Source organism: Hermetia illucens, chromosome 1 (assembly GCF_905115235.1).
Source record: "Hermetia illucens chromosome 1, iHerIll2.2.curated.20191125, whole genome shotgun sequence".
Classification (NCBI taxonomy): domain Eukaryota; kingdom Metazoa; phylum Arthropoda; class Insecta; order Diptera; family Stratiomyidae; genus Hermetia; species Hermetia illucens.
The window spans coordinates 119,303,491-119,328,233 of NC_051849.1; the positions used below are offsets into that span (position 1 = coordinate 119,303,491).

Sequence of the window (24,743 nt, forward strand, 5' to 3'; positions counted from 1 at the left end):
TTGTCTGTGAACTCCTTAACGTACAACACCGGTGAATATTTGGAAGTGGGCATTTGAGCTTTTAAGGTTTTTTAATAAGGCAAATTTTGTTAAAATCGTAATGTATGTGTGTCTGACTGTATCCCTTAGAAAATTTTATAGTAATATATCTATAATTAAAAAAGGCCCATGAACCCTCTTCCCAACCAACTGGACCGCGGAGCAACCAACTTAAACGTAAAAGCCCGCATCACAGCGATGAAACGTTTCAACGCAAACTGTGTGTGACGCCGATTGTTGCAAAAACTTCAAGCAATGACGCGGTGGTTCAAATCTGCAAAGGCATACATTTTAATTGGAAGGCAGTACGAATCGAGACTGGAGCCCACTAGGCCAGAGTATTACTGGAGAGGACTTTTCGGACTATATCACTGGTTGCAAGGATTGGCGCTTCTTGAATCTCGTTGTATAGCCTGGCCCTTAGATCGAGCATTTTCAGCGTTTTATGAACATTTTTCGGGACTAATCTCGTCGCTGAAATTACCATTGATTATTTTCCAAGACTGACGATTGGTGTACTCAGTACTGCTCAATATCCTGCACGCAGATGTTATGTGCTGGATGGTCTCCCCTTCACAGTTGCATAACTTTCAACTGGAATTAATGATTGAGGAGTCATGAAGACTGGATTGGGTGATTGAGGAGTCGTGAAGATGTACCGTTTATAATTTTTTGTTGGGAGCGAAGCATCCTGAATTGAAATTAAGAATGCTTCAGTCTCATAGAAAAGTACACCATTAGTCAACCATTTGTTGTAGGCTTCGATGTCAATGTCTGACAACAACAAATTTTTGATATGATCTCCGTGAATGGGTTTCTCTTTCCACATGTTGACCTACTGTTGGACTGAAGTAACATTCAACATGGGATCCCATTCTCTGCTTCTCAAGTATAAAGGAGATAATTTATTATCTGACATGACGGTAGCCTGGTGTAATTGGCTAGAGGATTGTTTCTCATAGAAAAACTCACGAAGAGAATGCACTTGATTGTAGTGCAACGTTTTTAAATCAAGTACCCCCCTTCCTCCCTGATGACGTGGGATAGTGATCCTCAATTTTTCGGCAGCTCTATTGTGCATGTTGTTGTTTGCAAGAACGATCCTTATCTGTCTATTGACAGATTCTAAATCCGTATTACTCCACTGTATCACACCGAAAGTATATAGAAGGACGGGAATGGCGAAGGTGTTGACTGCCATGATTTTATTTTTCCCGTACAGCTCAGTTTTAAGGACAAGATCCAGACGCCGTTCAAATTCCCCCAGCAACTTAGATTTGATTATTCCCACAGCAGGTGTTGTTGCTTGCAATATGCCGAGGTATTTGTAGGCGTCGTACGAATCCATACCCTCGATTCGGATGTTATTATGGCTATATCGTTCGTTGTCGGTGTTTTTTCCCCGAACAATTGTTTTTATGCGACATTTCTCCAAACCTAACTGCATGCCGATATCCCTGCTGAACTGGATGGTGATGTCCAGCAAGGAGCGAAGTTGGTTTTCGTCTTTGGTATACAATTTGATGTTGTTGATATAGAAGGTGGGATAACGGATTCAGAGCCAAACAAAACCACAGTGGGCTTAGAGAGCCGCTTTGGCAGATGTCACGCCTGATTGCTATCTCTCCTGATATTTGCGAGGGTACCGAAAGCTTTGTGCTCCAATTTTTCATCACTGTTCCCAGGAAAGAGCCACATTCGTGTTGATTTTGTACAAGCGTAACACTTGCAGCAACACGAATGTGATATGGAGTCAAAAGCTGATTATAATCGATGTACGTTGTCGAGCTATTTCGTTTTTATGGGCAGCCTGCTTTACAGCGACCGTATCGATTATAAGCTGTCCTTTACAGACTCGGGAGCCCTTTCCACATCCTTTTCGCTTTGCACTTATTAATTTATAAACATCAAGATGTTTTGAGATGTTCGCGCACAGAACTTAAGTTAAGACCTTGTAGATGGTAGGAAGACAAGTAATTGGTCGTCATTTTGAATGGCATAGTAGGATGGGAAAAGTTGTCCCTTTTGATGAAAAATTATGAAGTTAATTTCGGATCGACAATCATGTGATTAAAATGATATGCGAATACACTTTGAATGCTCTTGAATCGCTGCAGCCAGAAGTTGTGAATCTTATCAATTCCTCGCGTCTTCCAATTACCTGCGTTTTCAACTTCAACTTCACTTATGTCAGGCGTGGTCATTTCAGGGAGGGCCTCACATGAACGGATAAGGTTTGGGAGCCATGCTGCTTCTAAATTGCAACGTCTGTGTTCGATCCAAACACTTCTCAGAAGTTTCTGCTTGATCCAGTTCGAAGTTGCTTTCACAACCTGTTTTGATACCTACGGATGCGATTGGAACATACCGCAAGTTTCTGCTTCAGCACCTCGAGGATTTCTTCGATTGGCACATCATTGGAGAGATTATAGTTGTTTTTGATGTTTACAACGCATCTGTGCACTCTTGGTGACGGATCTTCAAGAAGATCCTGCGCATACCTCTGTTATTCGCTCCAAGATGTTGATTATTGAAACGAATAACTGTGTTAGCTGCAACATAGACTGAGGCTGTCAACCTCTGCACAGTAATCTCGATGGCCAAACGACCAACCAAAATTCTGTAAACGGCAACAAAATAGTTGCCGAAGTAAACTTTAGTTTTGAGATCTTTGCCCTAGCGTCCTGGAGAATCTCAGCATATTCTGTGAATGTGACCTGGAATGGCGTCAAACCCTCACTATTATTGGGTCTACATCGCCAGTTACTAAGCTTTTCCTGGGTTCATAGAATGCCTTATAGATGGAATATTCGAGTTGCCCTTTTGTACAGTTCGGTTTGTTAAAAACTCCACTCCACTGCCTTTACTGTCCTGGGTAAAAAGATCATGGAGCTGTGTGAATTCATAAAGGAGCGCAGAAACATTCACCCGAATATAAGGGCCATGATAAGAGGCATTCGTTTGGCGTACGACAAGGCCCAGAACGAACGAGGGGAAAGCTGTCGAATGAAAAAGTGAACCAGGCGCTTCAAGTAACGCCGGTTCAAAATACAAAAAGAGAGAAACCGGAGAAGAGGCTGCCCGAAAAGCTGAACGACTCAATAGGCTAGTAAACCCCGAAAAGAAAAAAATATTCAACTCCCAAAAAGGCGGAGCATATGAGGACTACGAATGAAGCTGCCAGCGAAACTGTTGCAGCGGCGACTTCGAGAAAAGGGAGGAAAATGGAACCCCAGAAAAGAAACGATCGGAGGAAGATAAGACCGAAGGTGATTATTATTTCCAAATGAGGTGAAGGTATATATGCTGACATTCTCAGGAGAATGAAGGGAAATCCCGAACTGATCAGCTTGGCAGACAATTTCAGCCGCATCAGACGGTCACAGAAAGGAAATCTTGTATTGGAGTTCAAGAAATCCAAGTATATAAGCGCCGAAAAATTCTTGAGCCAAATCGGAAAGTCGTTAGGACAGCAAGCCGACATAAGGGCTACCAGGCTGAAGGTTACTATAATTTATAAAGATATTGATGAAATCACGACGAAGGCGGAGGTTCGCGAAGCATTGGAGAAGCAGTTCCATTTTGTGGGACTACAAGAATCAGCGGTGAAAGCTTAGCTAAGCCGGTATAGCCGTTTCTGAGGAAAGGGCGTGTGACAGACAGATAGAGAGTCATTGAACCGATTTTAATAAGGTTTTGTTTTGCAAACAAAACTTTAAAAATGTTGACATTGATGGGCACAGCCTCAAGTTGTCAATCAATTGGCACCATCTATAGCGTAATTTGTCAGGTCCTACAGCCATTTTATAAGAAAGATGTAGGAGGCAATGTGGTCAGCATATTTTTGCGAAAGTTGAGTAAAACACCCCTTAAGTTTATCCCAGAGTTATAAAAGTTGGTAGTAGTATAAAATATAATATGAACCTTATTATCCCCAAGTTTGATCAAAATCATACTATTAATAACAAAGTTACAGTAGCTAAAAGTTGTCTTTACCGTGTAAATTTACAACCCGAAGTACTAAATCTGACATGCTAAATGCATATACATAACGGGCTACCATACGTACAAATGGGATAGTTCGACACCCAAATGTACTCACAGAAGAAGTAAACAAAACCTTTCATACCTAAAGCGCCCAGCTTCCGGTTTCCCGACTTGTTTTATATTTGTGCGGTCATTATTGCAAATTGAGTAAGTAACCAAAACTTTTCTACAGATTTCAAAGTTAACGGGATTTAAAACTTGGGTTGCGACCGAATTGCTTGTCTGTGAACTCCTTAACGTACAACACCGGTGAATATTTGGAAGTGGGTATTTGAGCTTTTAAGGTTTTTTAATAAGGCAAATTTTGTTAAAATCGTAATGTATGTGTGTCTGACTGTATCCCTTAGAAAATTTTATAGTAATATATCTATAATTAAAAAAGGCCCATGAACCCTCTTCCCAACCAACTGGACCGAGGAGCAACCAACTTAAACGTAAAAGCCCGCATCACAGCGATGAAACGTTTCAACGCAAACTGTGTGTGACGCCGATTGTTGCAAAAACTTCAAGCAATGACGCGGTGGTTCAAATCTGCAAAGGCATACATTTTAATTGGAAGGCAGTACGAATCGAGACTGGAGCCCACTAGGCCAGAGTATTACTGGAGAGGACTTTTCGGACTATATCACTGGTTGCAAGGATTGGCGCTTCTTGAATCTCGTTGTATAGCCTGGCCCTTAGATCGAGCATTTTCAGCGTTTTATGAACATTTTTCGGGACTAATCTCGTCGCTGAAATTACCATTGATTATTTTCCAAGACTGACGATTGGTGTACTCAGTACTGCTCAATATCCTGCACGCAGATGTTATGTGCTGGATGGTCTCCCCTTCACAGTTGCATAACTTTCAACTGGAATTAATGATTGAGGAGTCATGAAGACTGGATTGGGTGATTGAGGAGTCGTGAAGAAGGTCCTACAGCCATTTTATAAGAAATATGTAGGAGGCAATGTGGTCAGCATTGCGCTCGCCCGAGATTATTGCCCTGATTTGACTCAGGTACTCATTCACAACTGAGTCGACTGGCATCCGTTATCCAGTTACGATAGCAAATCCTTCTGCCACCAGTGGGATTTGAACCACGACCTTCCGCTACGACATCGGACGGAATACCGGAAGTTTCGGGTATAACGCACATTTTCCATTCGTATATGGCTAAAAACCTAAAATATTCCCTCATATTTTTTTCAAAATAAAAGAAATACCTACATATTACAGACGTAGATATTATGCTCACCGTAAACAAACAAACATTGCCTATTATTGAATATTATATTCTATATGCATGTATATAAATTGATCGTACATCTATTTTCAATTTACTTCGTGCAGAAAAGTATATATACGTACAAATAAAGTTCGTATACCAATATACAAATATATCTGCCTGAATTAGGCACTAAAACAAAGCTTTATGAACATATACACATAAATACACACATATGGTTGTCTGGAGTAAAGATATTAATATATAAATGATTAAAAACCTAAAACAAAATGTTTTCCTTCCATTCACGTGATTTCACTATGTTGTGGGATTGACGAATTGATATGTTATGATGACCTCATACAAGTTTTAGAATGAACGAAATTCCCACAAGATGTAAAAATTTCACCGTGTATAACTTTGTTAATAATAGTTGGATTTCCTTCAAACTTCCCAAAGTTATGGCTTATGTTATCTCTTATACAAGTATCATTTTTTAGTTCTAGCATGAGCATAAGGGGGCTTTTTGTCAATATTTTTAAAATATGCTAACATACAATTATTAACTTTACTTGTGCAAATGTCGGAATGGGTGGTTTTTCGAGGCTTTTGTTTGGATACACCACTGTGAATTGTTTCAGATTTTTCGGTTGGATAGGTTTTGAGAAGCTGTTACACTTTTTGAGGGTCATATTTTGATCCCTCACTCCCTTACGTTTTCCCCGATATCAAATATGGGACCAGTTTCGAAAAGTACAAATTGAGTATCTGAGTGCAATTATGCAGTGTTCCAACGATTAATTATCGGAGTTATTAGCACTGATGAAACAAGTGGTTCCCGAAATGTCGGTATTTGCAAAAATAAATATCTACACCAACGAAAAAGAAACAAGTCTTTTATTATTTCAGACAAATTGAGTAGTTTTATTTGATACTCCACATTGCCCCATTCTGTAAAAAAAGTTTGCACGCTTCTTTCTCTCCTCCTTGAACTTGACGCAAAATGGCGCCACTGGCTGTATGTAAAGGGACTACATGCTCTCACCAATTTTCGTGACAATTGGTCTAGTCGTTTCCGAATAAGTCGGGTGTGACAGACAGACAGGCATCGACTCGTCTCTAATATGGTTTTGTTTCACATAAAACCTTAAAAATGTACTTAACGAAAAACCTTGAAACAAACCCTTTTTTGGGGAGTTCGAAAAAGGAGTAATTCTTAATGGTGTTGCTTGTTAAGATCGTCATTAAATTACAATTTGGTTAGCGGCTAGGTTGCTAGTAAGTAGATTGCTTAACAAGCAAGTCTTTGCTAATCTATACAACTTATTTATTATTTTTCAATTCAAGTTCAAGGTTAATTTGAACTTTCTCATGTTTATTTAGCGATTATCCACGTATCTACAATTGTTAATTATCGAAGTAAACTAATAATATATTATTATTGGTATGTCGCTGTTGATAAAACATACATATATTGTGTTTGTTCCAGCACCAATGAAAGGATTTCATATAAATACTCACCCATGTCTCTTTATTTGTATCCGGCTCCACAAAAATTAAATGAGTGGCAGTAAGATAAAGCGTTCCAATAATTGCATTTTTGGAACTATATCTATCGATCATCCGCACATTTTCCACCTAAAACGAAAAAGACGGTTAACACATTAACTCTTAAGCGAATATTATAGTGTTTCAAAATAACCGGACAATACAGCCAGGGAATTCCTCATGTAATTCTGAAAAATATACAGATTTTTTTGATTTCTTATCCCTTTAGCTACAATTAAAAACAAGTTGAAATACCGGAAGCTCGCGCTTCGGGTATAAAGGTTTTGTGTTCATCTTATGTGAGAAACTTCAACGCACATTTTTCTGTCCGTATATAGCTACAAATACAACATAATCCTTCATATTTTTCCAAACTACGAGACATACGTACATATTACAGCCATAAATATCACGCTCACCCTAAACAAACAAACTGCCTATTACCGAATACTGTACACATATATGCACGTATATAAATTGATCGTACCCATATTTCCGATTTACTTCTTATATCTATTTGAATTAGGCACTACCCGCAAAGTTCATTAGCACGCATATATTATATACCTACATACACACATGTCTGGCTGACAAGTAACTAACAAACTAAAACAAAATAATTCTCTGCGACCCAATTCATAAGAACTCATTTCGTTGTGGTATTGACGAATTGATATGTGATGATGACGTCATGCAGGTTGTAGAGTGCACGAAATTCACAAAAAATTATAAAGTTTCACCCCCTATAACTTTGTTAATAATAGTTGAATTCTCTTCAAACTTGACCAAACTGTGCATTATGTTCTTCATTACACGCATGCCAGATTTTGTACTTTTGGGATGAAACATAAGGTGGGGTGCCGGGTAAATTTCTAAAATGTGGAAATATACTATTATTAACAGATATTGGAACCGGATATATTTTGAGGCTTAGATTTCGTAGAGATGCACCACTGTGATTTTTTTCAGATTTTTCGGTTGGATAGGTTCTGAGAACGAGACCTGTTACACTTTTTGTGGGTCATATTTTGAACCCTCACTCTCCTACGTTTCATCTAATATCAAATATTGAACCAGATTCGAAAAGTACTAATTGAGACCTTTCATTTGATACCCTACATGGCTACATTCTGTGAAAAAAAAATTTGCACCCTCCATTCACATGTATGGGGAGCCCCCCCTTAAACTTAACACAAGATGGCGCCACTTACTGCATGTAAAGGGATCACCAGATTACATACTCGTACTCTCATCAATTTTCGTGACAATCGGTCCAGTCGTTTCCAAATAAATCGGGTGTGACAGACAGACAGACGGACAGACAGACACCGTCTCGATTCTAATAAGGTTTTGTTTCACACAAAACCTTAAAAATCGTCTTTAAAATATTAAAATCGCAGTAACTCAAAAACGATGAAAGCTAGCAAGCTCTAAATATGAATACAATATGACAAATTTTAAATTTACAAATGCAAAAATTGTGTTCTTCTCTCCCAAAATTTTACTTCTCAACCTAATTTTTCTCGAATTCTATCTAACCTACTAATTTCTCAAAAAAAAAAAAAAAATGATTTTGTGTTTTACTATGATAAAATTATGTTAACATCACTTTATCCAAAGTACACAATTTGTAGTAGTTATAATAGGCTAAGGGAAAACCAACCCAAGGACATTAAATGTAAGCAAGATGTGGATTTACTAGGAAAATGCACTTCTACATAATTTCAGGATCAGTTTGATGGCCTCAGATTTTCTCTCTGCGGAAAGCGATGCAAAAACTGTTGGAATATGGACATCAGTTGCACCATCTTTTCATCGACTTTAAAGCCGCCTGTGATAGCATAGCCAGGGTAAAATTGTATACGGCCATGAGAGAATTCGGTATCACGACGAAATTGGCAAGACTGACTAGGCTGACCCTGACCAACGTGCGAGGCCAGATAAAAGCAGCAGGATCACTCTCAAGACCATTCGAAATCAACAACGGTCTACGACAAGGGGATGTCCTGCGTCCTCGTTAACCTGGCCCTGGAGAAAGTGATCGGTGATGCTGAGGTAAATGCCAGGGGGGCGATCCTCTTTAAGTCCACCCAACTAATGGCCTATGCTGACGATGTCGACATCATAGTTAGAACGACCCGAGACGTACAAACTGCCTTCATCCAGATCGAGCAGGCGGTGCGAGATCCAAACCAACCAGCCAATAACATCAAACCACACTGGTCAAACGGGAAGAATAAAGATAGAAGACTACAACTTTGAGACCGTTGACAATTTCTCCTATCTAGGGTTAAAAATCACAACCGATAACAGTTACGATGATGAAATCCGCGCACGGTTTTTGTCAGTCAAAAGAGTCTATTTCAGCTTACAAAAACTGTTCCGCTCGAAACATCTCACCTCATCTCACGCTTTGACCCTATAAAGCTCCTACTGTACAAGATAATGATCTTGCCAGTCCTCATGTATTCCTCGGAGACTTAGGTTCTTAGTAAGAAAAATTGCGAACTCTTGGCGAGAAAAGAATCCTCCGAAAAATTGTTGGCCCCCTACATGAGGATGGACGATTCTATAGCCTATATAACGACGAAATCTATGAGCGATATCACGACCGTCAGTTTGTGGATAAAATCCAGCTCAATAGGTTACGGTGGGCGGGTCACTTAATCCGTATGGATGAGGATGATCCAGCCCGGAAAGTAATACATAATTCGTTAACATCGATGTTATTACAACATTTTTGTTTCGATCGATTTCTACTCCATTCAGTTCATATCTTATCTCATCAAATATCTATGGTAGAAACAGAGGACGAGGCAGACCCTGCCTGAGATGGAGCGACGGCGTAGGTCAGGAGGCCAGACATCTTTTAGGGATATCGCATTGGTGGACCTCGGCGCAAAACCGGGATGTCTGGAGTTCGTTATTAAGGCAGGCCTAGACCGGATACCGGTTGTTGTGCCGTTGATGATGATGGCCTCCAAAATTGTTCTGGAGGGACCTTTGGAAGAAATGAGAGAGTCCAAAGTCCTTAGAAGAAGTTTCCTCTAGAATTACTGATACTACTGCAAAAAGAACAAGAAGATTAGTTTTCGCAAAAAATTCCACCAATGGAAAAACTAATAGAAGAGACTGCGACACAGAGCGGTACAGAGCATTGGAAGAGTTATTGGCAAAACTGAATCTAGTTCTTACAATGCCTTCTGATTCCATATATCTGTTAGGTAGAAGATATGAAGTCATCCTGAAACATAGAGAAAATTGTCCTAGAAAAATGCAAATGATATTCCGTTTGACGTCAAGTTTTCTTCTATAAACAAAACCTTAAAAAGGGCTGGAGAGAAATGGAGAATGCCGAATTCGTATGATGATGATGATATGTGCGATACTGTCCCTTGTGCTGGTGCAAAATTAAATACTCCTAGGATGAACTTGAAGAAGGCATTTCAATCAATTTATAAAAGTTGGTAATATACCATTAGGAAGTTTATTTGAGCAGATATCGGAATGGGACATATTTGGAGGCTTAGATTTCATATATGCACACCACCTTGATTTTTTTCAGATTTTTGGGTCGGGTAGTTTCCGAAAATGAGTTCTGTCTCACTTGAAGTGTGCATATTTTGACTCCTTACTCGCGGACTTGACACTTCACGTCAAAATTCTTATATAATATATAATTTGGAATCCCCCCTTTGCATGAATGGTGGTTAAGTCATTCTATCGTTCCCATCATACACAGGTTTCACCTTTTTACCGTATCAATAGGAGCAACCGTTTCCGAGATAAAAAATGTGAAAAATAGACTGTAAACGGATCTTAATCAGGTTTATATGAAATAATAATAATGAAATTCCCAATTCAAGGAACTTAACAAATCGGAACACCAAAAGCTGGTGCTGGGGGTATGAAGGTTTTGTGTTCATCTTATGTGAGAACATTTCTATGCACATTTTTCTATTCCCATATCGCTGAAAACCGAAAATATTCCTTCATATTTTTTTTCACACTACAGACATAAGTGCATAATAAAGACATATATACAATATTATGCTCACCCTAAACAAACAAAAAAACCTTGCACGTTTTAAAATGCAGGGAATTTACATAAAATGTAAGTTTCAACTTCTATAACTTATAACTTCAAACTTGTCAGTTATGCCTTATGTTATCCTTTGTGCTTATGCCAAATCTATCATGAATTTAAGGGGGGCTTCCAGCTAAATTTCTAAAATACGCTAATATATGATACTATTATTAACTTTATTTGTGCGGATTTCGGAACGGGATGTTTTCTGAGGCTTAGATTTTGTTTAGATACCCCACTATGATTTTTTTCAAATTTTTCGGTTGGATAGGTTTGACGACCCCTGTTACACTTTTTGGGGGTCATATTTTGAGCCCTCACTCCCGCACGTTTCACCCGATATCAAATATTGGAGTTTCGAAAAGTAGTAATTGAGCTCTTTCATTTGATACCTCACATGGCCATATTGTCAAAAAAAATGTGCACCTTCCTTTCGCATGTATGAGGAGCCTCTTATACTCAACACAAAATGGCGCCACTTGCTGTATGTAAAGGGATTCACAGACAACATGTTCATGACAACCGATCCAGTCGTTTCCGAATATATCGGGTGTGACCGACAGACAGATAGACATCGAATCGATTCTAGTAGTTTTGTTTCACACAAAACCTTAAAAAAATGGAAGTGAACTCGATTTGGCACGTCCAGCAAATAATCGAACAGATATTTCTGGTCTCCATACATGTGAATGGAGGGTGGAGGAGGATTTTTTCTCATAAAATGTGGCCATGTGGGATATCAAATGAAAGGGTTCAATTAGTACTTTTCGAAAGTAGTTCCATATTTGATATTGGGTGAAACATAGGAGAGGGAGGGCTCAAAATATGATCTGCAAAAAGTGTAACAGGTCTCGTTCTCAGGACCTACCAAACCGAAAAATCTGAAAAAATCACAGTGGTGCCTCTCTACTAAATCTAGACCTCAAAATACATCTGGTTCCGATATCTGCACAAATAAACTTAATAATAGTATATTTTCATATTTTAGAAATTTACCCGGCAACCCCCCTTATGTTCATCCCAGAAGTATAAAATTTGGCACAACGTAACGAAGAACATAATGCACAAGTTGGTCAAGTTTGAAGAAAATCCAACTATTACTAACAAAGTTATAGGGGGTGAAACTCTGCCAGTTTTTGTGAATTTCGAACATTCCACAACCTGTATGACGTCAGCATCACATTTCAATTCATCAATACCATAACAAAATTAGTTCTTATGAATGGGGTCGGAAAGAATTATTTTGTTTTAGTTTTTTAGTCATTTGTATATGAATATTAATTACTCCAGGCAGACATGTGTGTATGTAGGTATATAGTATATACGTATTAATGAAGTTTGGGGGTAGTGTCTAATTCAGTTAGATAAATTTGTGCATTAAACGTGTATATATATTTACAGTATTCGGAAATAGGCAATTTGTTTGTTTAGGATGAGGATAATATCCATGGCTGTAACGAAAGAATGATGAAGGAATATGTTGGAATTGTAGCTAGGGATAGAAAAATGTGCGTTGAAGTTTCTTACACAAGATGAACACAAAACCTTTATACCCGAAGCGCGAGCTTCCGGTATTCCGACTTGTTTTGTTTACAACGAAACAGTGTAGAAAGAGTTTAAGTAAGCACGGATCAGTATAAACTTTACTTTTCACGAACGAAAACTTCAAATGTGTTTTTTCCCCCATGTAATGTAACTCAAAAAGTAATGATGTGATTGGTTTCAAATTTGGGACAGACATCCCGTCACTAATTAGTCTTTGCATGAACTTAACATTTTAATTTAATTGTTATAATAAAACCGGGATAAACTGTACCAACTGGTCCTGCAGATTGGGTGTTGAGTAGGGCTGACAACCCTACACGGAAAACAACTTGGTATGAAGCCACAACAGGAGCCTCGGACTGGATTGATAACAGATCGACAAACTCGGCAGCGACAACGGAATAACGAGTTGCGCATTTCCTCGTGGAACGTGCATGCACTCTGCACTTTCGAGGTAGATTTAGAAATATAAGCCTCATTAACGTTCACGCCTCTACAGAGGAGACTGCAGGGTCGGAGAAGGATACCTTCTACGAGGCAGTAGAACGAACCCTCGAAGCCTGCCCCAGATATGATATCAAAATCATACTTGGGGATTTTAACAGCCAAGTAGGTACGGAGCCCGTATTCAGGCGAAACGTTGGCTCCCATAAATTACACGAAAATACAAATGATAACGGACTGCGGATTATTCAATTAGCAGTGTCACACGGAATGGTTGTTGGAAGTACCTGATTTGCGCGGAAAGCGGTCCACAAACAAACGTGGGCCTCTACAGACGGGACTTTCAACCAAATTAACCACGTGTTGATCAAACGCCGCCACCTCTCAGCCTTGGTGAATGTCAGAACATATAAAAGGGCCAATATAGACGCGGATCACTATCTCGTTTGCATGGTGCTCCCAGCTCGAATAATAACACCACACAGAATTCCTTCTGACAATCAGGTGAGGGTTAACACTGAAGCCATTGACAACACAGAGAACCTAGAGAAGAAGTATCAACAAATTACCTTCATAATCACCTGAAGAACGTTATCATAAATACGGCTACAAACATACTTGACTCCAGCCGAAAAAAAAATCGAAACGGCTGGATTAACGATGAATGTAAGCTTGCAACGGAACGGAAGAATGCCGCATACCGAGTAATGTTGCATTCTCCAAGGACGCGGGGACGCGCGGAGACTTATCACGAACTCCGGGGAGCGGAGAAGCTACTTCACAGACGCAAAAAGAAAGCCTGGGAAAACCAACAGGTCGTTGAACTCGAAAAGAACAGGGAGCAGCCATACCAGGCGCGCAAGTTTTACCAACAAGTCAGCAGAATAAAGCCTTACATACCTCGATGTTCATCCTGCCGAGACGAAGAGGGAATTCTGATTTCCGGCAGAATGAGCATATTAGAACGATGAGTTGAGTACTTTGATGAACTACTGAACAACCAGAACATCGGCGAGTGGAGGTCCTGTCAGCTGAAAACGACGGACAAATACTGGCACCACCGAGTATAGAAGAAATAGTCCGTGCAATTCATCTGCTTAAAAATCATAAGTCGCCAGCAGCCGATGGAATTACAGCCGAATTGATTAAATATGGAGGCGACCAATTTCACCAAGTGGCTCACCAACTTGTGCTCAAGGTGTGGGACAGCGAATCAATGCCTGACGATTGGCAGCGAAGCATTATCTGTCTCATACATAAAAAGAGAGAGAGAGTATCACGTTGCTGAGTACCATCTATAAGATATTCTCCGCTATCTTGCTAGGCCGGATAGCCCCATACGCTCAGAACATCATTGACCCATACCAAAAAAGTTGCACTCCAGGCAAATCAGCAACAGATCAGATTTTCTCTTTGCGGCAAGCAATGGAAAAACTGTTGGAATATGGACACCAATTGCACCATCTATTCATCGACTTTAAAACCGCCTATGATAGCATAGCCAGGGTAAAACTGTATACGACCATGAGAGAATTCGGTATACCGACGAAACTAATAAGACTGACTAGGCTGACCCTGACCAATGTGCGAGGCCAGATAAAAGCAGCAGGATCACTCTCAAGACGAAAATCACAACCGATAGCAGCATCCGCGCACGGTTGTTGTCAGTCAACAGAACCTATTTCAGGTTACAAAAACTGTTTCGTTCGAAACGTCTTACCATAGGGTCAAAACTCTTACTGTACAAGACAATGATCTTGCCAGTCCTCAGACTTGGGTTCTTAGTAAAAAAAATTGTGAACTCTTGGCTGCGTTTGAGAGAAAAATCGTCCGAAGAATTTTTGGTCCCTTACATGAGGATGGACGATTCCGTAGCTTCCATAACGGCGAAATCTATGAGCGATATCATGACGGTCAAGTTGTGGATAAAATCCAGCTCAATAGGTTACAGTGGGTGGGTCACTTAATCCGTATGGTTGAGGATAACCCAGCCCGGAAAGTCCATAAGGGCAATATCTATGGTAGAAAAAGAAGACGAGGCAGACCCTGCCTGAGATGGAGCGATGGCGTAGGTCAGGACGCCAGACATCTTTTAGGAATATTGAATTGGTGGACCTCGGCGTATAGACCGGATACCGGTTGTTGCACCGTTGATGATGATGATTATGAATAAAAAATTATACCCCTTGATTACAGATCATTACAAGGACCTAGTCGATGCACGACGCAAGCCCGAGGAGTCAACTTTGATGAGCTGTAGCGCAGCAATACCTTTCAATGTCAATAATATCATGAAAATTCAACAAATTCTTTAATTTTTTCGTAAAAAGTTATTTAAAAAATCGTCGGGATATCATCCCTTAAGTTAGAAGTACAGGATGAAGATCGCAACTTCAACGTTATTTCATTATTTCGTTTCTTGACAAGATAATAACACGATTGTTCTGATACTGTAATATGATGAAAGCTAAAATTTCCAAAATCATTGTACAGGATGACACACAGACGATGGACGATTTTGAACTGCGTTATACTAAGAGCGTTGCGGTGGGAGATGAGTATGGTGGGGATCTCCACACAAGACGCCATTTCAGTTGCAATGGAGCAGCGATGTAAACCTGGTGAATCTGTTATAGCTACGCCATCCCTGCAGAGATGTTGGCAACTGTGAAGGATTTCGAGAAGAAAGTAGAGTCGTGCATAGTACATGATGGATATCACCTGAACAATGTTATTTGTAATAAATAAATCTCACTTACAATAAAATGGCAAGTAATGAGCTTTGTTAATAAACATACATTAATTTGTAAATTGGCTGAGTATTCTTTATTTAAAAACCGTCCATCTCCCGTGTGTCATACAGGGTGATTATTATTTTAAATTGTTAAAAAAAAAAGTATAAAATTATAGGAAAATTAAATATGTTTGAGGCACCGATACGGAGGGCATGGCTATCTAGAATAGTGGATGCAAATTTCAACTTATTCTGCGAAGAAGTTTTTTGTGAGTACTTCCCCTTTACATATAGCAAGTGGCGCAATTTTGCGTTAAGTTGTGAAAGGGGGGTATACATTTTTTTCACAGAATATGGTCACGTGGGGTATCAAATGAAAGGCTACCACGTGGGCTAAAAATTCGTAGGCTAACATACAGATGGCGCCACTAGTATTAAACCTATATGACACCTATATAATCCTAACCTTCAAGAGACACGTGTACAAATTAGACAGCTGTCAGACTATTAATTAATTATCAAAGAAACGTGTTGGACATATTGTGCATGAATGTGTGGACATATTGGGGGTGATGGTTTTGGTATGCGAAATTTCTGTCCAAAGACGCTGGGCTGGGGAAGTTTTGGCATCAGTATTTTGCGATGCGTAGGGTATAATATATTATAAGGGAAACACCATCAACAGCGACTATTACATAGCGTTATTGGAGCGTTTGAGGGATGAAATGGCGAAAAACGGCAACCATTCGAAGAAAAGGTAAATGCTGTTTCATCGGGAGAGTGCACCTCGTCACAAATTAATGAAAACGATGGCAAAATTGCATGAATTTGGCTTCAAATTGCACCCGCATCCACTGTATTCACCAGATCTGGCCCCAGCGACTTTTTTCTGTTCTCAGACTTGAAGAAAATTTAGCTCCGATGAAGAGGTAATCGCCGAAACTGAGGCCTATTTTGAGGCTAAAGACAAATCATACTATAAAAATAGTATCGAAAAATTGTGTGACCGCTATAATCGTATCGAAGTCAACTATATTGAATAACTGCTACATATCACTACACCTATATTGAAAGACCAGATCAAATTTTATCAAAAAAAAAAAAACAATTTTTTTGTGTTAGCCTACCAACTTTCGGCCCAACTCTTATTACAAATGATATTATTGATTTTATAGCTATTTTAGACTATATGTTTTACGACTGAAGATAGGAGTGATTGCACTTTTTGTAACTAGGTTTCTTTCCTTGATGTGTTTCCTGGATCTCACCTCAAATAAATGCTTTGTTTGGCCTATACATATGATGGCACTTTTGTGTAGCTTTGTAAAACTCGTTATCTTCCATTTTTGTTTATGGATATTTTTCTCAGCTAAGCTGGTTTTTGTTGGTACTATCCCTATTTTGAATTACTTATAATAATGCTAGATCTAATTGTTGACTTATGGCGTTATCTAAAAACGTCAAGCCCTTGTGTCACTTTTTTTGTGTGGCTGAAGCTTTCCTGTAGATGCCAAATTCCAGGTTTTCCCCGTTTCTGATGGTTTTGATATCTAAGAATGATAGTTCTCCCATTTGTTGAAATTTCATAATTAATGTTATATTTTTCTGAAAGGTAGTCCAGCAGAATATTCAAATTACCGTCCGATCCGGTTACTTTCCCATACCATAAAGATTTTTGAACACATTCTTGACAACCGTATTCGCGAAATCATTGAAATAACCGTGAATCAAGCCGAATTTGTCAAGAACTGCGGAACTACTGACGCAATACACGCTGCGCGGTTACTCATGGAGAAACACCGTGAGAAGCATCGCCCTCTTTACATTGCATTTCTGGATCTAGAGAAAGCCTTTGACCGTGTACCACACGAACTCATCTGGTATGCTTTATGATAACACGTAGTGCCAGAAGAACTCGTGCGCTGGGTTCAATTGCTCTACCACGATCCGAAAAGTAAAGTTCGAAATGTGGCGGGTGTATAAAAACCGCTTCGTGTCTCTGTTAGTGTTCATCAAGGAAGTGCCCTCTCACCACTCCTCTTTGTTCTTGTTATGGACACCGTCACACGGAATTGCCAACGTCCTGCTCTCTACACATTGCTTTATGCAGATGATGTTTTCATCTGATAGCAAAAATGATCTCGAGCAACTTGTCCAAAAGTGGAATGATCGCCTCATGCAACACGGTCTCAGATTGAATTTAAACAAAACTGAATTTTTGACGACCGATCCCCATGAAACAGGCGCAATCACTGTCAGCGGCAGTGATCTGCTCAGGACTGAGCGATTTAAATACCTCGGGTCAACGCTATCAGCCAATGGAGAACTGCGTTATGAAATTGCTTCATGCATTAACGCAACCTGGATGAAGTGGCGTTCCACAACTGTTGTTCTTTGTGATCGACGTATCAACGAACGTCTCAAATCTAAAATTTACCGCAATGTTGTCCGTCCTGTCGCTCTCTATGGTTCTTAGTGTTGGCCAATTATAAAAGACAATGGACACCGCCTTGCGGTAATGAAGACGAAGAGGTACGTTGGACTAGTGGCGTCACACGTTTAGATCACATCCGAAATGAAGATATTCGCGATCGTTATGGGGTTGCACCGATCGTGGAAAAGTTGCGAGAGAGGCGTCTTCGATGGTATGGTCACACAATTCGTGCAAACGAGAATTCACTTGCCAAGATTGGTCTGAACATCGAAGTCGATGATAAACGACTAAAAGGCAGACCTAAATAACGGTGGCTTGATACGTTAGATGGGGATTTGAAAGCCTCGAGATTGCACCCAGATCAGGCATTCGATAGAGTCAAATGGCGAAGCCGATCACGACGAGCCGACCCCACTTGTGAACGGGACAAAGGATTTATATTATATTTTTCTGAAGATGGTTGATTTCGTTTAGCTTCGAATTATCATCAACCATCAATATACCTGACTTTGGAAGTGCGCATTCTGCCTCGTTGTACTGTTGTTATCAACAACTCCTCTACCCCTCCTTTTCAGCCAAACTTTTATGGCATAACAAGAAATAATAATAATAAAATGACAGGATGCAGCCCTGGCGGATTCCACTTTGAAGAGTTTTTTTCCCGATGCATCACATCACATTTTGCGCCATCATACACATGTATCTGATTCTGATTATAGCTGGTGTAGTATCTGAAAATGTAAATTTGGTGTAGAATGTAGATTTGTAAACGTATTCGTATTCGACGGAAAGGTCTTCCTCACTATATAGCATTCCTGGATCTAGATACGACATTTGACGATGTACCATACAAACTAATCTGGTATGCATTGCAACCACGACAAGTGGCACAGGAACTCGTGCGCTCTACCGCGATCCGAAAAGTCAAGTTCGAAATGTGGAATAAATCGCTCTCTAGACACTAAACTCACTACCTAAGATTGACCTGAATATACAAGTCAATCTAAAACGACCGAACAGAAAGCCGGCCGAAACAGCGATGGCGTGATACACTAAACCCGGATCAATCCTATCACCAAGAAAAATGACGAATTCAATTTAGACTAGACGGCCTCGCTGCCGTGCCAGTAAACTTCTCAAATTTAAATCTAATTATTGTTTTCAGATCTCTTCATGTTAAGTGCACAATGTTAAGTTGTAGCTACAATTGTTTGTCAAGAATCTAGCACGTAAGCTTAATTTAGCGCTCGAGAAATTTTAATTTGTGTTTGACAGTCTTCGAAAGGGTTTCAAAATTCACATTTAAATTTAATTTTGCTAGTAAAGGACCTGATATATAAAGAAGATGTACTTGCTTGGTCGATACTTTAATTTAATTACTTCAAGTCGGGAAACCGGAAGCTGAACGCTTCAGGTTTGAAAGGTTTTGTGTATTTCTTGTATAAAAACATTTGAGTGGACATTTGTCCCATTAGTACCTAGCACGTAATATATGAATATATTATGTGAGGATATCCACCTTCCTGTGATATTGACATTCAAAGTATTGATTTGCACAGAAGCGACAACTTTGACCTATAATAACTTTGTTAATAATAGTGCGATTTCCGCCAAGCCTCGTAGGACCATGCTTTATATTATAGCCTACATTGTTGGAAATGAATCTACGATGAACTTAACGGGGGTTTTACAGTCAATTAATAAAAATTACAGTAATATACTATTATTAACTTTATTTGAACAGATATCGGAATAGAAGGTATTACGAAGCCTATTATAATAAATTCGATCTCTTAGTGTCGCCAAGCAGTAAGTTCTGTTTCTCGGTTACAGAAGAGTGGTTGCTAAGAATAAAATGATGATAAATATCAATCCAGGTATCTCTGACGATATAGAGAATACCTACCTAACAATGCGGCTGGGCCGCAGATAGGATGGCACCATCTTTGCTGTCAAAGACAACTCAGATTTGCCGTTGTTTCTACGAAGGACCTTATACGAATAATGTTTCGCAACCAGCCCTGGTTCTTAGTTATCTGGCTCGCGAGGAAGATCTCGCTAAGGCAGAAAAGTCAAGTTCCCGCTGCGAGGATGCACGAGGTCATCAATAACTTACACCACTTTATTGTATATCCATCGATGAGTCACCTGTAACCCGATTCTTGAACTCACTCGAGCACCCCGATAGTTGGGTCAGTGGATATGAACAAATACACGGGTTCAATATGCATGTGCGTGGGAAAATGCACATCCAACAACAAATACTTATTCCCAGCAACACGCGACAAACGTATCATGTGCCCAAGTCTAACATGATACATTTGGGATTTATATTCATTCCCATCAAGGTGACGAATGTAAATTGGCAATTCGAGTACCTCATGGATTTGTTGTTGATAGTTATGCAATAAGTTTTGTTTACCAATTATGGATGTTATTGTGGTGTACAGTGTGTACCATATATAAAGTTATAAGAAGGATATATTTGATTCACAGTGGATAATATCAACACACTACACTAGGTACCATATAGTGGCAGCCTCTTAATTTTTCGGCTGGGTAGTTTCTGAAAATGTGTCCGTCAAAGAAATCATCACTTTTGACCCCCATACTGGCCATCTTTCCAAAAAGTATCAAAACTAAGACTAACTTCAGAAAGTACTAATCGATACCTTTTATTTCATACCCCCGGGGACAATATTTGGTGAAAAAAAAATTACACCCCCCTTTTGCATGTATGGGGACCACCTCCCCTCTTAAATTCGATGTAGAATGATGTAACTCACTATACGCGTGAGCGTTCACAGTTCCCACTTTTCCACCAGAAAGACACAGTAAACCGATTTGAATAGGGCTTTGTTTTACACAAGAGAAAGTAGGTATGGGTATGTATATTCTAAAAGAAACAAATGAAAAGTAAATTGATGATGTAGTAACTGATTATTTAAGTTTGATTAGGGATTATGTATATCCAGTTGCAATGTTTGGGGAAATAAAAAAAAATTATTGAAATTAATAAGTACATTATCTCAATAATCATCTCATATCTCAATCTCTCAATAATATCTCTCATCGATCAGAGTGTTGGATCCGAAAGTATAATCATTTATAACGCTGCTCCAGCATAGTTGTGTATAGACCTTCGAACCTTCATTGCCGAATATATTGCTTATAGTTGCAGCCACAAAAGAAGGTATAGTAGCTCGTAGACAGCATCAAATCGATATTTTGGAGTCTGTAGGAGAAAACTATATAGATCGACGACTCGATGTTTGTTTAAAGAAGTTTATTTTAAACAGAAAGGAACAAACTTAGAACCCGATTATCGCAGCAACGATATGTAATCCCTTAATGAAACCTTAAGCCTTGGCATTGTGGGCTCAGGTATGATTATTCGAATAAAAGATATTGACGCAAGAATATGCTACGACACACCAATCTAAAAGCAAATGGAGGCAATTTCGAGAATTCGTAATGGTTTCCAGAAAGTTTATTATTTTTTAATAGTAATTCAATTATAGTTATATATATATTTCTACTCACTCCGTAGTACGAAGGAGGTTAAATCGCCTAGGCAAACCTTAAATTTTTATGGGACAAAATGCCAGCCTACAAGAAATCTACAACAGCTTGGCCTCTTTAAGCAGGATTTTCAAATGACCAATTCCCGGTAATTTTGAACAGAATGAATATACTTATGCATATGGAGCTACATTGAAAATCGCATTGAATATGCATCTAAAGTCCGGCATGTTATTCTCCAAAGCACGCTGGTCCCATGCCTAAATAAAGGAGAGTTTAAGACAACGTACTTAGTACTATCCTTAATGGAAAAAAATAAAGGGCTGATATCAGGAAAAGTGATAGAGTATAATAATAACAATAATCGTTGGCGCAACAATCCATACTGAATCAGGGCCTTGAAGTGTGTTAGAGCACTTCATTGAAGACAGTAACGGTGCACTACAGTACACTGTAAATTGTGGTCAGCATTGCGCTCGCCTAAGATTATTACCCTGATTTGACTCAGGTACTCATTCACAGCTGAGTCGACTGGTATTCGACGTCAAATCACAATACAAGTCCCACTGCCACCAGTGAGATTTGAACCGCGACCTTCTGTACGATAGCCTTGTGCTCTAACCACTCAGCAAATAATTGGGGTTAATCCACGTGAAAGGTCACAGACCGACCAAGCAAGCAAAAGAAAAGTTACTGCATTGAATAAAATGCGTCGACGCGTTATGACGGGCCTTGGCTCTGCCGCGAAATGAGTAAGGGTTCTTGAAGCATGGACGGACAAGTATATATCTGCACACTAAATATTGGTACCCTCACTGGGAAGATGAAGGAATTCGCAAGTGCCCTTCGAAAGAGATGCCTTGATACTTACGACATTAAAAGTGGCTAAATTTCTTCTTTTTTTGGTAGCTCACGCAAGCAATATGGTGTCGGCATTGGCAGGGTTTCCGTGATACTCTGGTGGAGTGAACGCACGCAATTGCAAATCGCGTGGGCCCAGATTCCAAAAACAATTTTCAACAGTAAAAATTGTTTTTCGAAATCAATGGAGAAAATAGTGTGAAGAAGAGAAGTCAATGGAAAAAATCCATTCAAAAAAACAATTTCATTCTGGTTTTAGTAAATTATAAACCAATTATTTTTATATATGAAGTTTACTTGTGAGTTTGTACGTTAACTGAATTTAACAATACCTTAAAAGAATTCGAGCGATTTAATGCCCGGCTGATGAAGCTTACTATTATATGATTGCAGGAATTATTTCTTTCTTCATCGCATACGCACCATAGACACCGCATGTACACGACGACCCGACGGCGAAAAAGATGCCTTCTGGCAACTTCTGACTATATTATCATTGCAGGTGACTTTAATGGGCACGTGGGTGAAAAGGCACACGGCAACAAATACCATGAAGAAAAAGGGTTTAGTCAACACAATGATGGTGGCAAGCGCGTATAGTCAATTTTGCGAACATTCATGACCTTGCAGTTGTCAATACATCGTTTATCAAACGATTGTTTTATCTTCCTTTTGCAGGGGAAGTGGTCTTCATAAGACGTCAACATTTTACCATCATAATTAATTGGAAAACCTCCCTAAGAGATCATTTTGTTTCTCATCGATAAAACACTGGCTAATTGGCAAATTTACAAGAATCCGAATCCGGACCCAAGCGGTCCATTATAAAGATATTTACGATAAACTGGACAGATGGCCAGAGAGATCATGATCAAGTTGTAAAAAGCCGATACCAATGTATACAAGATATCGAACACGAACGTATTTTATTTGCCGATCAACGAACTGACGGAGCAGATTTCAACAGAACGTCAACGTCCGCTTTCAGCGCTGCCGATGTTAAACGAATTAATAGGGGAAAACAACGATATCACGTCTGTGCTCTGGAAAGCGAGGAGCAGGGATCTAAAACCATGGCTCAGTGAGTTCTTTAATCGGAATATTGAGGAAGGTAGAACCCCATTTGACTGCTAAGAAAACACGACAGTTCAAATATGGAAAAAGAAAGACAGTCTAGCAGTGTTCAAACCATCGTCCGATTCGGTGGCAGTCCCTTACCACGAATTGTTTTTAACATATTCTTGACAACGATATTGGTGACAAGGTTCAAATAACTGTAAACTTAATATACGCTGCACTGTTACTCATTGAAATACATCGTGAGAAGCATCGCCCACTTTACATTGTATTTGAAGATCTAGAGAAGGCGTTTGACCGTCTGCTCATCTGCGGCAACATCTAACACAAGAGGAACTTGTGTGATAGGTTAAATTGCCACATGGCAAGTATATCAAAATCGCTCTTTTTTGTCTCTATTGGCGGTCAGCAAGGAAGCGCCTGCTCACATTGCTTTTTCTGGAATGATTGCTTCATACAACACGGTCTGAAACTGAATCTCAATAAAACAGAATTTTCTCTTCCCTGAGAAAGTAAAGCCGGCTGTTTCCGCGACTACTCAATTCACTATAGCCAAACTGATGCATCCTTTGAATTTCTACTTGCTTTCAGCTGCGGACAATTACCATTGCGGTCGTCTAGAAATTTCACGTCGATATCTCTAAGACTTTTAGGCTTTACGTTGTTTTACAAACCAATGGCAGAAATTGCAGATGCTTGCCTGAAAGTGCAGTATTCATTTGAACTAACGATATCTTATTGGGGAAATGTCCGTTTTGAGTCCTCCTTTTATTCTCTTGAAGGCAGTATCTGAGGCCTACAAACCAGTCTGGAAACCGGAAGCTGGACGATTCAGGTAGAAAAGGTTTTGCATGAAGAAAATGGACATTTGCCCCATTTGAACGTAGCTAGTAATGTTTATTAATTTAAGATGCCAGACTATTCATTTTAGTGTGAGAGTAAGATTAAAATCTTAGATTGTTGGTAAAAAACTTAAGGGGAGTTTCCTATCAATTTCTGAAAAATATAGTAATAATAAGCATAATATTATTAACTTTATTTGAGTTGATGTCGTAACGTTGGGTATTTTGAAGCCTAGATATAATGTGCCTGGATCATCATAAATTGTTTAAAATTTTTCCGTTTCTGGCAGCAGGTCCTTGAAGTAATTCATCCAGTTCGAACTTCCGCCATCGCTCCATCTTAGGCAGGGTCTGT

The 24,743-nt window shown here is 39.4% G+C and overlaps 1 protein-coding gene across 1 annotated transcript in view; it reads right to left on the reverse strand.

Annotated features, from left to right (window-relative positions):
* Positions 1-24,743, reverse strand: part of LOC119661164 (myotubularin-related protein 8) — a 167,021-nt gene that overhangs the window by 139,967 nt on the left and 2,311 nt on the right. The window contains exon 2 of the mRNA XM_038070380.1: positions 6,816-6,932. Coding sequence (XP_037926308.1) covers positions 6,816-6,932 — 117 coding nt within the window. The remainder of the gene's footprint in view (positions 1-6,815; positions 6,933-24,743) is intronic.